The sequence below is a fragment of the Cimex lectularius genome, unplaced genomic scaffold (assembly GCF_000648675.2).
Source record: "Cimex lectularius strain Harlan isolate CLEC.00 unplaced genomic scaffold, Clec_2.1 scaffold143, whole genome shotgun sequence".
NCBI lineage: Eukaryota > Metazoa > Arthropoda > Insecta > Hemiptera > Cimicidae > Cimex > Cimex lectularius.
The window spans coordinates 851,322-865,507 of NW_019392714.1; the positions used below are offsets into that span (position 1 = coordinate 851,322).

The following is a 14,186-nucleotide window of genomic DNA, read 5'->3' on the forward strand; positions in this document are numbered from 1 at the left end:
TCTTTCAGAATTAATATTTATTAGACCCCCAAAAACATCTAGTTAAAAAAAAAAAGTAAATTATTAGTCGGGTGATGTCTGATATTCATTCTGTGTCACCATTTCTACTCATTCTGTATATTTAAATTTTTTAGTGCAAATTTATATGGCATATCTAAGAGCTTTTTAGTGCAGATAATATTGCATATTTGAGAATTTTATTGCATATAAATCCGGGCTGTAGTTACATCTGTCATTACATGGCAGGATCAGATTTTACAGCATCCACAGATGCAATCTCAGTCCTGTAACTTGGTACATTTCCCTCCGGGGGCAGGATTTTCAATTCCACCCCTTTGCAACTTGCAAGCTGGTCGATGAACCTGCGCTTTAAGTCTCGCCATTTTTAGATTTTCAAGACGAAAGTATAAACATTTTTTGAAATTTCTTGCAATAAATATTCGTTTGTAACGTTTTGGGTTATGTGGTTTTATGTCACTTCGGGCTGGTTGAGTTAAAAAAACAAAAACGGAATTAGTTTTTAAAAAATAATCGAACGTTTAGTATATATTTCTAATTGAAATACAGTAATTAACATTGTTATTAGCTAAAGTGCTATATTGTAAATTTGTAAAAAGTCGTTTTTGTCAAGGCAGTTTTAAGGGATTTTTTTTTCTCGTAAAGGCTTAAACGAGTAGATTTTCATTCCGTTTATGATATTCAGTTAGCCTTTGAATGGATCAGTTGAAATATTTTTTGTTTACGAATTTACACCTTGGTGTTTTTTAATTGTTTTTGTTTTCAACGTGCACCGTGGATTTTTTTAAACCGTTGGCAGTTGGTATTAAAAATGGAGAACCCGAAGGATTGGATGGCCACTTGGATGTTTGGCGTGTTTTCACATTCTCGACCCTCGCACTTTTGACTTTAATCCTTTCTCACGTCCTCACGAGTGCGAAAACCCTTTCACGGTTGATGTTGTAGTCTTGTTTTTGTGATCTAAGCCTTGATCTTTTGGAGGATCAGCGGTCCGGAGAAGTCAAACATCGAACATGGCCCTTAATCCCGATTTGGAGCAGTTGGACAACGGTATTTTTTTTTAAACTCAGATTTGAAATTAAACCCGGGGCGATCTGCCTTCTTTTCTAATTTAATTTTTTCCCCCTTCAGAGTTGGAGCTGGTGTTTTTCGCCTGCCCGTGCAACCCAGACGGCCAGGTAAAAATTCAGGATTTAATCGACCAATTGGCCTCCAAGTATGGAAGTGATATCATCGGGTACGTTTTTGTCTATAATTCAAGTTGTACATTCGTTTTAACACTAAATGTTTACATTCTTAAGGTGTATCAACACCAACATATACAATCTGCCATGCATGCATTACTTCAAATTAAATGGGTGTTGATTAAGAGTATTAATTAAGGTATTGTTTTATACTGTCCTATCTTTCTAAGATGTCCATTAAGTCAGCCGAGCCCTGCCAAGAAATCTTTTCGATTCTTAATCGCTTCATACTTCCTATTATGCCGGTCCTTGTCTTAGCATGAGTTAGGAATATTTGTTAAAATAGTAGTAATGAATGTCAAACAAATATTGTAAATACACCATAAACCTCGAAGATCATAGATATGCGATGGTTGAATAGTCTGTCGACTAAATAACGAAAGTCAAAGAGTTATTTAGTGTGGGGAGGTTGTTGCGGATATATTCATCCAGCTGTGGGACACCTTAAACTTTGGTTCACATCATCGGGTCGGCAATACACATCTTCACCGGACATCCAGCAGCGTGGGATCAGGAGGCTGTATAATGGAAACTCTCGGATTCTATCTGGCTCAGCAGTTTATGCTTTTCCTTTCCTCTTCTACTCTGGTTGGGAAATCAGTTTAAAAGAGGATGATTTGGAAAGCAAATTCGTCATCTCGGGGGCCTGGTGGCTCACAGAGACAGCCAAACGTAGTGGCCGAGATAAGATGTTCGACTGTTCAAGGTTGTAACTTGTAAATAGACTGTCGAAGAGCAGCCCGATAGAGGCCGAGTCATTCGTTAAGTAACTCCAAAACAACAGACAGTTGGTCAGACTCTGTTAGCCAGACCCAAGAATAAGTCGCCAGAGTGACTCATGAGAGAATGGAATCAACTCGAAGACCCATCCTAGTCAACTCATGGACTCAGTCGGTGGCTCACAGAGACAGTTGAAGGCAGAGACCAAGGTTCAGGACTGAGACGAGTCCAATAGAAAACTGTTGAAGAGCAGCTTGATGTAGGATGTTGACAGTCGAGTGTTTGAGAACCAGAGGACAGGAGGAAGGACTTGGTCAGTCAGAGCCAGAAGGACTCAGTCAACCAGAGTCTAGCAAGACCCTGCATGAAGAAGATCTTGGAAGGCGCTGGATGATGTGGAAGCTGGTATTGGCAAGCATCTTTTGGAGTAAGTCCTCTTGTGAATAAACTCATCCATGAGTTAGAATTGTGGCTGACTTCTCATGGTTGTTTGATTTTCCGTTTATTTTGTAGAATATCAAGATGGGCTACTGTAACAATAAATGTTTATGAATATATCTCTAGTTTATTGTTTTAGGCACCCTACCTTCCCCTATACAAAAACATTGTTTTCTTTAACAAATCAACTAATTCTTTTTATTTACTTTCACACATTCATTTACATATTTACAAATTAATTATTTCTGAAGGTGTCTTCAAGAGGAGCTGAGCAGCACTGATTCAAATGACACGAACCAATTTGTCTCTCGAGAAGATTTCATTAAATTCATGAAGAATATTATAATATTGAACAGCGGGGATAATGTTCAAAGGTATTTGTTCACAATCGATGTATTTATTCGGTAGAATTCTTATGTTTCTATTTGCAGTACTGTCAGTTTTGTGAATTCTGAATATGTCGAATTTAGAACACCGCTGAAATACAGCCAGAGGACTTTTGTTGAAGGTAACATTCAAAATTTTACCAATAAAGCATGTTTCTCTGATTGATTATTTTTTTAGAGGTTGACAATAATAACTTTGACTGTTTTCATCAGTTGAACATTTCAAATGCTTCGTACTGGTATGTGTATATTAATTAAGTTTTGTGTTTTCATTTTTAAAATATTTTATTAATTTTTGTTATCTGTTTAGCTCTGATGATATTAGATATTTGAGAGATTCAAAAGAAGCATTAGAACAAAAATTGATTAAGGCAGAAAACTCCATACAGTTTCTAGAAGAGCATGTTAAAATAAAAACCGATAAAAACATAAAGCTATCAAAAGAGATTGAAATGTACAAATTTATAATGCAATGTTAGATCTGACTCAAATATTGATTATTAATTATTTTGTTTTTAAATTGTTATAGCATGAAAGAGGACATAAATAAGATCCAATCTCTCGAAGAAGAGTGCTTTGACCTCAAAGATAAATTGAACAAACTTGAAGTCAAGCACAAACATGCCACTAGCAGTCTCAAAAAAGCAAACTTGAAAATTGAAATTCTTGAAGAAGACAAATTTTCGCAATCGGCTGAAGTATGAATAGTATCTGTTTGTTAAAAATAAAAAACTTAACAATGGACATATTTTAGATCAGACAACTAAGTGAAGAATTGTCAAAAAAAGCCATTATTCTTAAACAAATGGAAAATTACAACAAAAGTTTATATGATGAGGTTAATATTTTGAAGGAAAAGAATGAGACATTGTCTAAGAAAATAAAGGAAATGAGTGTAGAGCTCATAGACAAAGAAGTTTTAATGGATCGAATTACAGTAAGTATTTAACTTATTGAATTAATTAGAATATAAAAAATCTTATGTTTTATTTTTGGCTATTTTCTACTTTTATTTTAAAATTGTTTCCTAAGGGTAAATAGTGGTCCTACCAGTGACTGGGTACTGTTTTAGACTCCATGATGCAATTTTGATGTTTTATCCTTGCCATTTTTGCCTTAAACATACGCCATTCTGTACTTTCAGTACACTGGTATTTTAATTAATCTTTTTAATTTTATTGGACTCACCCTTAAGGGTTGTCACTCTCTGATGTGCTAACCCTCTAGGGTCTAGTCCTCAGAAGAATTCACTTACTCCGTTATGCTGCTGGGTCACTAGTTTCTCCTTAAGCCAGATGCCCAGGAGATCAACACTTCTCAACCACTATCATTTCAGCCTCCACTGCATGCAAAATATAATCTAATCTAAAACTAACTAGCTTCCATAATTCCATCGCACAAATAAATGCATTCACATTGTTCACTCATTCCTATTAGTCTGTGGAGTACTCGATATCCCATCAACAATATAATCTAAATTAGGGATGAAAGGGTACTTTTATAAATATATAAATTTTCGCCATCGACCCTAAACCGACAAATTACTGGAGGGGTGGTGGTAATGCTATATTTCACCATCACCCCTCACCTCAATAAATACCCACACTCAAACATATCTGTATACAAAAAAATATATATCCTCCAAAAAAAGGAACAGATAATCCAGAAAACTCACTATTCTGCTTGCAAACTCTTCTTAAATCAGGCAGCATGCCTACACACTCTTTGTAAGGATCCAAGGCATGACAAGTTTCTATTATGTGTTTCTTTACAGCTATCATAAATGTGTGCAGGGTCCTATTTTCTGTGCCTCTGAGTTTCTTCCTGTTTCTTCATATGCATTTTGATATATTTCCTGCTTAAAAAAAAACCCCATCTTACAGAAAATTTCAGATTCTCTGTCAAGTCTTTTGTGTTCTTTATCATAATTACATTTAGAATAATAAATATGAGTAAATGTACTAAACATTTCTTATAATACTGATCAACATTTCATTTATGAGATTATATGAACCCTTGGAGTGCCGGTGAAAAAAATCGTAATTATGTTGAAGGTTCAAATGGAGGGCCACTGGTTTTCAACCAGGACCTTTACCTTATTTTAGGATCTATTTTAGTGATCGGGTTCAAATCCCACTTGTGGCACATGCATTTTCTTCTCAACCAAGCTCTTAGATTAAAAGTTAATTAAAATAATTAATAAATCTTAATAAAATAAATAATTTTGCCATTTTACCTTAACAAAACCTGCTTGTACGGGTGTTTAAAAATTTTCCTTTAGTCAAGGTTTTTTTTATTCCTAGGAGTTGGCGAGTGAAAAACAAAATTTACAAATACAGCTTTCTGAAATAACTGTTTCTCAGGCGCTGGTAAGTATTAATTTTAAGAATTTTCTTTGTTCAGAAAATTGTGATTTTTTTTTTTTTTTAGAACAATATAAGCAATATGAGTGAATCTGACACGTCTGAAACAAGAATCGTTTGCATGACTCCTTTTCCTGTTGAAAATCCAGGGGTTTCTCTAAAATCAGAACTTAATGATGTAATAATTTGAATTTAGTTAATGATTTGAGAATATTTTCAAGTATTTGTTTTTCTCTTTCATCTAGGCTTTTGGTCTCGATAGTTCACAGAATGGACAATTGTGAGTTCTGTCTTTTTACAAGTGTTGTTTAATTAGCTAAATTGTAGTTTGCATAATTTTAATTTTCAGTCCGTTTTTCGCTAATCAAACAATAGAATGCTCAGTAGCATCGACACAAACAGAAAGTAGAGAAGTTGATATTTGGTGAAGCATGATTTATTTATGTTATAATGCCTTAGCTTGTTTATTTATTTGTTAAAATCAATTTTAATTTTTAAATTTTAATTAATAGCATGTTTGAGACTCCAATTAGCTGTGAATCAAGTCATACTGACCTTGGTAGCAGGTAAATTTAAAGAACAGGAAGCATGTTCATCTTTTTTCTTTCTTTCTATTTTTCTTGTTTCTACTTTTTCCAAAATACCACAGATGAAACACATAATCCCCATAAATTTAAAATCCTTAATCCATTAACAACAACACATTTTTCTTGCAGACCAATTATTATCCAAGAAAAAAACCGATTAGCCGACTTTTCTACATCAAGTACTGAAGAAAAACATGGATCCAGGTATATATTTAATCATTGATGTTTTGTAAATTTGTCTTCTCAGAACACAACAGAAATAAAACAGACACTGGTTATGTTTACTTTAAAAAATAAATAAACATCTTTCTTTATATTTTTAAGGGCAGAAAATTCAGAAGAAAATATCTCAGACTTAGGGTAATTATTTTTTTGTATATATATATTTTTTAAATTACTATGGTCTTTTAATTTATCTATGTTAAAAACAAGCATGATGCCATTGATTTGTGAGACTCCCGTATCCAAAGTGAAGACGAAATCAGTTTGTAGAAGGTATTGTTTTACATGTATGATTGTCCCAGTTTTTTATTTATAAAAATCATATTTTGTTCTTTTAGCCTGTACAAAAATGCCATTTCAAATTTTGAAGAACTGGCCGCACCTTTGGAAAATGGATTGTGTGACATGGACATCTGCCAATCTCCGATTTCAATTGAGGGCCGCTTTACAGGAACCCAAACTGCAAGAATGCTGAGGTTTTTTTATTTCTCTTTATGTTGAAGAAACTCAACCTATTTGATTTTAATTTTATTTTAGTCCTATTGATGATATAAACAAATCTACTGACTGTATCCAACTAGACATGTCTGAAACGTTAAGGTTTAATTATTTCTCTTTTTTTTTTTAATTTGTTTGTTTTTCCTAACAATTTATTTTATTTTATTTTTACCCAGTTCGTTTGATAGTCAGGACAGTATTTCTGGTACAATTAATTATGAAACACCAACATTTAAGTAAGGCATAACTTTTGATTTTTTATTTATTTACTTTTTTCATTTACTCATTTTTTCTCACAAATTTTGTATATGCTCAAATGGATTTAAGGTATTTTAAATTATTAAGGAATTATAATTGTAATTAAAATTGTTTTAAAGCTACCTGGAAATTTTGGAAAAGGAGGCCGAGATGAATTTTACCAAAGTTATCCAATTAAAAGACGAAGTCGTTCAAAAATATGGGTCACAATTGTTCAAAGAAAATAGGTAAGATTTGTTATTTATCATTAAATTATCTTTTATTAAATTGCATTTTTTTCCTTCACAGTTCTGACAAAATTGTTTCAAACTACTTAAAGAGGAAAAATGACTTAGGCATAGCCATTATAAATAATGGCTTGAAATTGAGCACTGAAAGGTAAAAAAAAAAAAGAAAAAAAGATTCATTTTATGTTTCTACTTTATTTCTTTATTAGAGACTGTTTGGACACTTTAAAACTTATGAGATCCAACAAGAATTCACAATACAAATTGACTTACTTTTCATTTCCAGAATCAAGGTAACATTGACTGATTGTTTTTCAATTTTGGCTAGATAATAAAATGATTTTGTTTCAGGGTTCATTCAAGCAGCATTTACGGTTTAATTTGGCTCATTCATGCATTAACTAAGTATGTAATTTATCAATTATGTTAGTTTGTTCACAGTTGGAGGGGATTAACAAAAAAAAGTGATGTTTTTTTATATATAATTTTGTACAGATCAAACTTCTGTAACCAATGTGTTGGTGTTGTAATAATGTTCAAAGGGTTTCTTTTTTTCTTTCTTTTTAATCATTGCTATAATTTCAATTTTGTTTTTTAGCATAAACGCTAAATATGTTTTGTTAATTTTACATAAATTGGTTTCAGATTAGTTGGGAAGATGGCAAAATTGTGTGTTATCACAACTTTGCTATTTGCTATGTTGGCTTATAGTTCATTGGTGATGCTTTGCGTGAATGGGTCACCTTCATTACAGAATCCCGAGTTTTATCAATGTTTTGTAGCTCCACGATTGCCCATAAGCAAGTTTTATAATTATGCCTCTGGCTTGCTAACATTTCAAGTCACGTATCCACACGGACCCCCTCCGACTTGACCATGGACATCAACACTTAATATGCGTACTGTTATTTGTTATACATTTTGTAATAGCGTGTAAGTTATATCTTTAACATAAATATATTTCTTGTTACTCCTTTGTTCATAGTTTCGACACCAACATTATAAAATGAATTAGATTTATTTATTAATATATTAAACTCTTAGAGTAGTGATTTTTTGATCGTAAGCAATACTTACTGTGATGTTTTTTGCATGTTTTGTGATTTAATATTGTGGTAATAAATAATTTAATAATGTTTACTGAATTCAATTTTTTTTTGCCGATTTTGAATCTATTTGTAATAAAAAATTTACAAAATAAAAACCGCTATAGCATAATTGTGATGATAATTTTAAAAATCCTAACCTGCATAAATCTCTTGGACTTGTTCACAAATCCCAAGATTTTGGACCATTTTATCTCGGGGAGTGATTTGGTGATGTCCTCTCCTTCAAAGATTTCAAATCTAGACCTAGCATACCTATCACACTCTGCGAGGTAGTGCCGTGCCGTTTCTTCTTTTATTTCACAAAAACTGTAGGAGGGGTCTGGTAAAATACCCATTACGAAGAGGTGTCTTCTCAAAGGGCAATGGCCTGTCAGGATACCTATCAGCCTCCTAATTCCCTTCCTTGAGATAGAGAATAGCCATTTCGATTCTGCTGGTTTGATCACCTTAACAAACTCAATTGCTTGTTTCCAGGGGATAGATTCCACTCCTTAAGGAATTGTTTCATGCCCTAGTTTTTAATACTCTCTTTTGCTGTACGCATAGAGTGAGATAATACTGGTTGTGGTCTGACAACCCTTTACCTGCAAAGCTCTTAAAGGGTCTAGAAGCGGGACAAGTAAAGGAAAGTCCTAGTGGTTGTGGTCTGACAAACGCAGTATTAGAGCCTTCTTTGGTCAAGCTATCCGTCTCTTCATTGCCAAGGTGTTCTTTTTTTATGCTGGTATCCAAATAAGGGTTACCTTGTTCTCAAACCTGGAAGAGATCCTATAGATAAGATCAGAGGTAGACAAATCGTTTTGTAATGATAAAAGACTAGCCTGACTGTCAGAAAAAATTCTAATATATTTTCCCTTATTTATTTTCCATAAGTGTTCTACAACACACATTAATGGCCCAGATTTCCGCCTGAAAAATGGAGGTGTTATTGCCAAAAGGGGAGGAGATGCTGATTCCTAATTTAGGTATGTAGATTCCTGCACCGCTCACTCTACCTTTGATAAGTGAACCATCTGTCTAGGGATGGTTAGGGTAAATTACATACATAATAATAATATACATACATAATACATTCGGTTTATGAAGTCAATTGCCAAGAAATCTGATGTGGGGTGGTACATTCAGTTTATGAAGTCATATTTATCATACTTTCACTTTATGAAATTCATTGTTGACAGGTCTATGGGCTACACATTCAGTTTATGAAATAATTTACCTACACTATACATGGGGTAATACATTCAGTCTATGAAGTCAGCAAGGGTTATGCTTTCAGTTTATTAAGTCAACATGGGATTATACATTCAGTTTATGAAGTCAATTGCCAAAAATCTGGTGTCATACTTCAGTTTATGAAATGATATAGCCATACTTTGACTTTATGAAATCAATTAGCTACAGGCTACGTACATTCAGCTTATGAAGTCATCTGTACCATACTTTCACTTTATGAAATCCATTGTTAACAGGTCAGTTTATGAAGTCCGTTGCCAATATACCAAATGGATGATACATTCAGTTTATGAAATCAATTACCTACTAGACAATGTTAATACATTCAGTTCATGAAGTCAATTGCCAAGAAATCTGATGTGGGATGATATATTCAGTTAATAAAGTCACATGTGCCATACTTTCACTTTATGAAATCAATTGTTAACAGGTCAATATGTATTACATTCAGTTTATGAAGTGTAATGCCAAGAAATCACTTCTGATACATTTAGTTTAAGAAGTCAATTACCAACAGGTTACCTGTTATCCATTCAATTTATGAAGTCAATTGCCAAGAAATCCCATATGTGATACGCTGATACCTTATGAAAAAATTGTCAGCAATAATAATAGCTTTCTTCTCATTTTAGATCGTGTGTTCAGATTAAGTTAAACACATCAAATAATGTGAGCTACCAGTTGAAAGATAAAACTTGTGCTTTGGTTCTGAATATTCATTGACAAAACTTAGATTAAAAGTATAAGTAATATGTCTAGAACATTAATATAAATGTGTGTCCTAGATATGTTTGTATGACAGATACAGGTGTTTTCTCAAATTTCAACTCAATTTTACTACTTTAAATGTGTCCAGACATTTAGTTTGAGCTTGAATATCAAGTTTTCTCTTAACGGTAATTTTATCCTCCCATTTGTTTTACCACTCTAATTAATTATTTGTCAATCATGGTAATACATCTTCCATATTAGCTGTAAGACAAGTCCTCGTTGCACTTAATATTCAAAGATGTATGTTGTATGTTTTTATGTTTGGTCATTTTTTTGCCCAAACTTGTATGTACATGAGGATTGCATCCATCAATTTGGCACTATGTACAAGGATATTTGATAAAATATCAATTTTTGTTATGTACATTTTTAAATATACAATAGTTAACTCATAAGTAACAAATATATTAAATTGTTCAATTCCGATACATTGAAAATTATAATTTTAAGGCTTTCCAAAAAAATATCTTTGCAGTTTTCCAGAACGTTTCTCATAAACTAAATTTTCAGAAATAAAATATAAAATTCAAGCACATTATAATAGTGTGGAAACGGTTATGGATTTCGGTTGTCTTATCTCGAGTCACCTGAAATCATTTTTGACGGTTACCTTATCGTGAGGTTACGGCGACTGTGATAGTGTGATATTGCTATTTGCTATGAAAACGTGTAAAGTAAATTGTGATGACAAGTGATGTGACATTTTTCTGGATTTGCATTATTTGCGTAATCCTGATTTCCTTTAAACTGTTTTTCTTTATTAGAAATATGTACCACTTAGGGAGACCCTATCTCAGATGGTGATTACAGGTGAGCCGAGCCGGCTCTTGTTTCTTAGCTTTAAGAAATTGATTAAGAATTAAAAAGCCCACCTCATGATTTTCAATCTGCTGGGTTGATAGTGATTTCATTGTGTAGAACGCCTATAACGCCTATTATATATCTCAGAACGAAATTTTTTATTTTACAATTTTTTAAAAAAGAAATCTTATATATCGTAAATAGTTTTTATTTATTAATTAATCACACTGGTGTTCATGCTTAGAGGTGTTTTTAGTTAGGCCTCATTGGGTGTTTTAACTTTATGATATATACATTTAAATAATATTTTTATTTGGTTCTACATTTGTTTTCAGATTCTGTTTGAAATATGACATTGATAATAGGAGGAGGTATAAGTGGTCTGTCAGCGGCATACTACCTTCTTAAACACTCCAAAAAGGCGGTTGTCACTGAAGCCGGGAAAGCGGTTGGAGGTTGGATACAGAGCGTCAGAGATGAAAAGACTGGACTTATTTATGAAAAAGGCCCGAGAACGTTGCGGATAAAGGGCAACGTCGGTGCTAACACCCTTTCTCTCATCGAGGAGATCGGCTTGGGTGAGAAGGTTAGAGCGATAACTGCAGACAGACCTTCGTCAAAGAACAAGTTGATCTATGTCAACGGCAGTCTACATTATTTGCCGACTGAGTTTTCTGCCTTCTTCAAAAAGGTATCCCCATTTTCCAAACCGCTCATTACTGCCCTTTTGAGAGATCTTTTTGTTAAAAAAGTGCCCAAAGAGGATGAAAGCGTCCATAGCTTTGTCGAGAGGAGATTCGGCTCAGAAATCGCCGATTATCTGACAAGCTCGATGCTTTGTGGGATTTGTGCCGGTAATTCAAAAGAGATCAGTGTCAAGTTTTTGATGCCGTATTTGTTTGATTTAGAACAGAAATACGGTTCAGTTGGAGTGGGTTTCATTAAAGAAACGCTGAACAAAAAGCCAAAACCGAAAGTCGAAGAATTCCCTGGTCAACTGGGTAAAAAATCAAAAGAAGAAAATTGGGTTATTTTTGGCTTAGAGGGCGGGCTTAACACTTTTCCCAAAAAGTTATCAGAAAAGGTTCTTGAAAAAGGAGGAGATATTTTGTTAGATTCTGAAGTGACAAAGTTGACTCTGAACAAAAATAGTGTAACATATGAATTAAATGGAAAAATTGACGAATGCGGTCATGTGATAAGCAGTTTGCCGACTACCAAGCTGGCGCCATTGCTCCAACATCAGCACCCTTGGCTCTCAGAACAGCTGTCGTCGATTGAGTATGTAAGCGTCGCAGTGGTGAACGTTGCTTACAAAGGGCATGTCCTTAAATACAACGCTTTCGGGTATTTGATCCCTCCTTCTCAGGAATTACCGGTTCTCGGGGCTGTTTTTGACAGCTGTAATCTGCCCCAGGGCGATTGGACTGTTCTCACCCTCATGATGGGCGGCTACTGGTATGACAAGTTTTTCGGAAAGGAATCGTCTCCAGAGTTCTTTTTAGAAACAGCTTTGAAATACAATGAAAAGATTCTTGATATCAAGGAGAAACCAGAGTCCTACCATTGCCAACTGATGAAAGAAGCCATACCACAGTATGTGATTGGGCATCATGAAAAAGTCAATAAGATGTTAAATTACGTTAGAGACAAATGTTTACCTATTTCACTAATTGGGTCAGCTTTTAAAGGTATCGGTGTTAATGATGTGATCTTGTCAGCAAAAGCCGCTGTCGATAATATAGTCAGATAAATAAGTTTTATTTTAGAAGTTTTTGTTCTCAAATTAAATAGAGGTTTGCTAGTATTTTGAGGTGGCTTGATTCAAGTTTTACATAATACATAATAAATTCATTTAATTCAAAAGTTTAAACACTGTTAATATCTTTAAATTATAATATATTTATAGTATTGTAAAGTTATCAAAATAATTGTATTCTTGTCATTTTTTAGATCTATTTTATTTAATAAAATTAGTTTAAGCAAGAGATGGTATTTTACAATAAAGTTGTATTTTTTACTCCACTTGACTTATTTATTTATTCTAGAATAGAATAAAGTTAATTATAGCCATAGTCAAGTACCATTTTTGTTTCAATTTCTTATTGATACTTTATTATGATTATTCGGAGATCGTGAGATGTGGTCTGGAGTGACAGGGTTTAGAAAAACATTTTCTTTATCATGCCAACATTTCAATCTTTATTGAGATCATCTTTAGGCCCTGGGATTTATAAACATTGTTTCAGTTTTACAAATACATGTAGAAAATGTTAGATTGAAAAAAAATGAATTTATGCAATGCTAGAAAATTTTAGATTAAAAAAATGAATTTATTCAATGCTAGAAAAATTTTTGATTAAAAAAATGAATTTTAAAATGCAAGAAAATTGTAGATTCAATCTCAAAGTATTTATAAACAATTTAAACTGTGTAAATTGTTTAAATTTTAAAAATATATGTAGGATGTAGAAAAAAATATTTAAAAAAATGATTTCATACGATTTTAGGTTCAATCAAAGTATTTGTACTCACTCAAAAAGTTTGTTTTCTGTGTAGATGTGTCATTCTTGTGCGTCGTGTTGAAAGTGCCAGTGAGATATCGATTTTTTTTTTTTTTTTTAANAAAATAGAGATTATAAATGATGGGGTGAGTGTGGAGTTCAATCCTTTTTAAAAAAGATGGTTCCTACTCACATTAAGTTGTTTCGCAACAATCCGGATTTCGAGCCCTTGAACCTGACGATGAGCTAAAGGGCTCGAAATCCGGATTGTTGCGAAACAACTTAATGTGAGTAGGAACCATCTTTTTTAAAAAGGATCATTAACTAACGGTCACTAAACACCACACATTTATACTTTATACTTGTTTAATATCTCTTAAAAATTTCACAATTGAGTGGTAAACTTGCAAATTATTTAAACACAAAATAGTTTTGTAATCAAGACTTTGAGAGGTAGAGCCAGATATTGAAATACAGAATTGAATAATCTTTCCCTTTTATTGATATATTAGGACATAAAATAATACGGTGTTTGCATGAATCTTTCTGAGCAGTAATCAGACAAATTTGAATTTGTGATATTTACTTTGAATAAATACTCATTGCAAATGCATGGTTCGAGTGTAGTCTACATACAGAGTTTTGCATTTCCTTGTTTATTGGTTCTCCCTTAATCCAGCAAGTACCATATTTAAGTTGAATGTATTTGTAGAATCTTCCTTTACTAGAATTCTGATGTCTCCTTCATAATGTGTTTTAATACTGAACTTTTTTTTTTAAGTGAGTGAGTGAGGATCTTTGATAATC

General features: G+C 33.1%; 2 protein-coding genes across 4 annotated transcripts; both read left to right on the forward strand.

Annotated features, from left to right (window-relative positions):
- Positions 1 to 371: 371 nt before the first annotated feature.
- Positions 372 to 8,101, forward strand: LOC106672767 (kinetochore protein SLK19-like). Of its 2 annotated transcripts, XM_014404440.2 has the most exons (24): positions 377 to 1,068; positions 1,150 to 1,255; positions 2,672 to 2,794; positions 2,852 to 2,928; positions 2,985 to 3,045; positions 3,117 to 3,260; positions 3,336 to 3,504; positions 3,561 to 3,743; positions 5,110 to 5,175; positions 5,237 to 5,347; positions 5,415 to 5,449; positions 5,519 to 5,593; positions 5,682 to 5,735; positions 5,886 to 5,960; positions 6,081 to 6,116; positions 6,189 to 6,251; positions 6,317 to 6,454; positions 6,516 to 6,578; positions 6,653 to 6,712; positions 6,854 to 6,961; positions 7,023 to 7,112; positions 7,171 to 7,254; positions 7,313 to 7,366; positions 7,607 to 8,101. In XM_014404440.2, exons 1-24 carry the CDS (start codon positions 1,032 to 1,034, stop codon positions 7,833 to 7,835), a joined length of 2,241 nt encoding a protein of 746 aa, XP_014259926.1. In that variant the 5' UTR covers positions 377 to 1,031; the 3' UTR covers positions 7,836 to 8,101. The 2 variants fall into 2 exon arrangements, with proteins under 2 accessions (XP_014259928.1, XP_014259926.1); XM_014404442.2 differs by lacking the exons at positions 5,519 to 5,593; positions 5,682 to 5,735 and having other exon boundaries at positions 372 to 1,068.
- A 1,299-nt stretch (positions 8,102 to 9,400) lies between these two features.
- On the forward strand, positions 9,401 to 12,773 carry LOC106672769 (protoporphyrinogen oxidase). Of its 2 annotated transcripts, none has more exons than XM_024226487.1 (2): positions 9,401 to 9,539; positions 11,211 to 12,773. In XM_024226487.1, exon 2 carries the CDS (start codon positions 11,225 to 11,227, stop codon positions 12,626 to 12,628), a length of 1,404 nt encoding a protein of 467 aa, XP_024082255.1. In that variant the 5' UTR covers positions 9,401 to 9,539; positions 11,211 to 11,224; the 3' UTR covers positions 12,629 to 12,773. The 2 variants fall into 2 exon arrangements, with proteins under 2 accessions (XP_024082255.1, XP_014259931.1); XM_014404445.2 differs by lacking the exon at positions 9,401 to 9,539 and adding an exon at positions 10,676 to 10,884 and having other exon boundaries at positions 11,211 to 12,771.
- Positions 12,774 to 14,186: the final 1,413 nt, after the last annotated feature.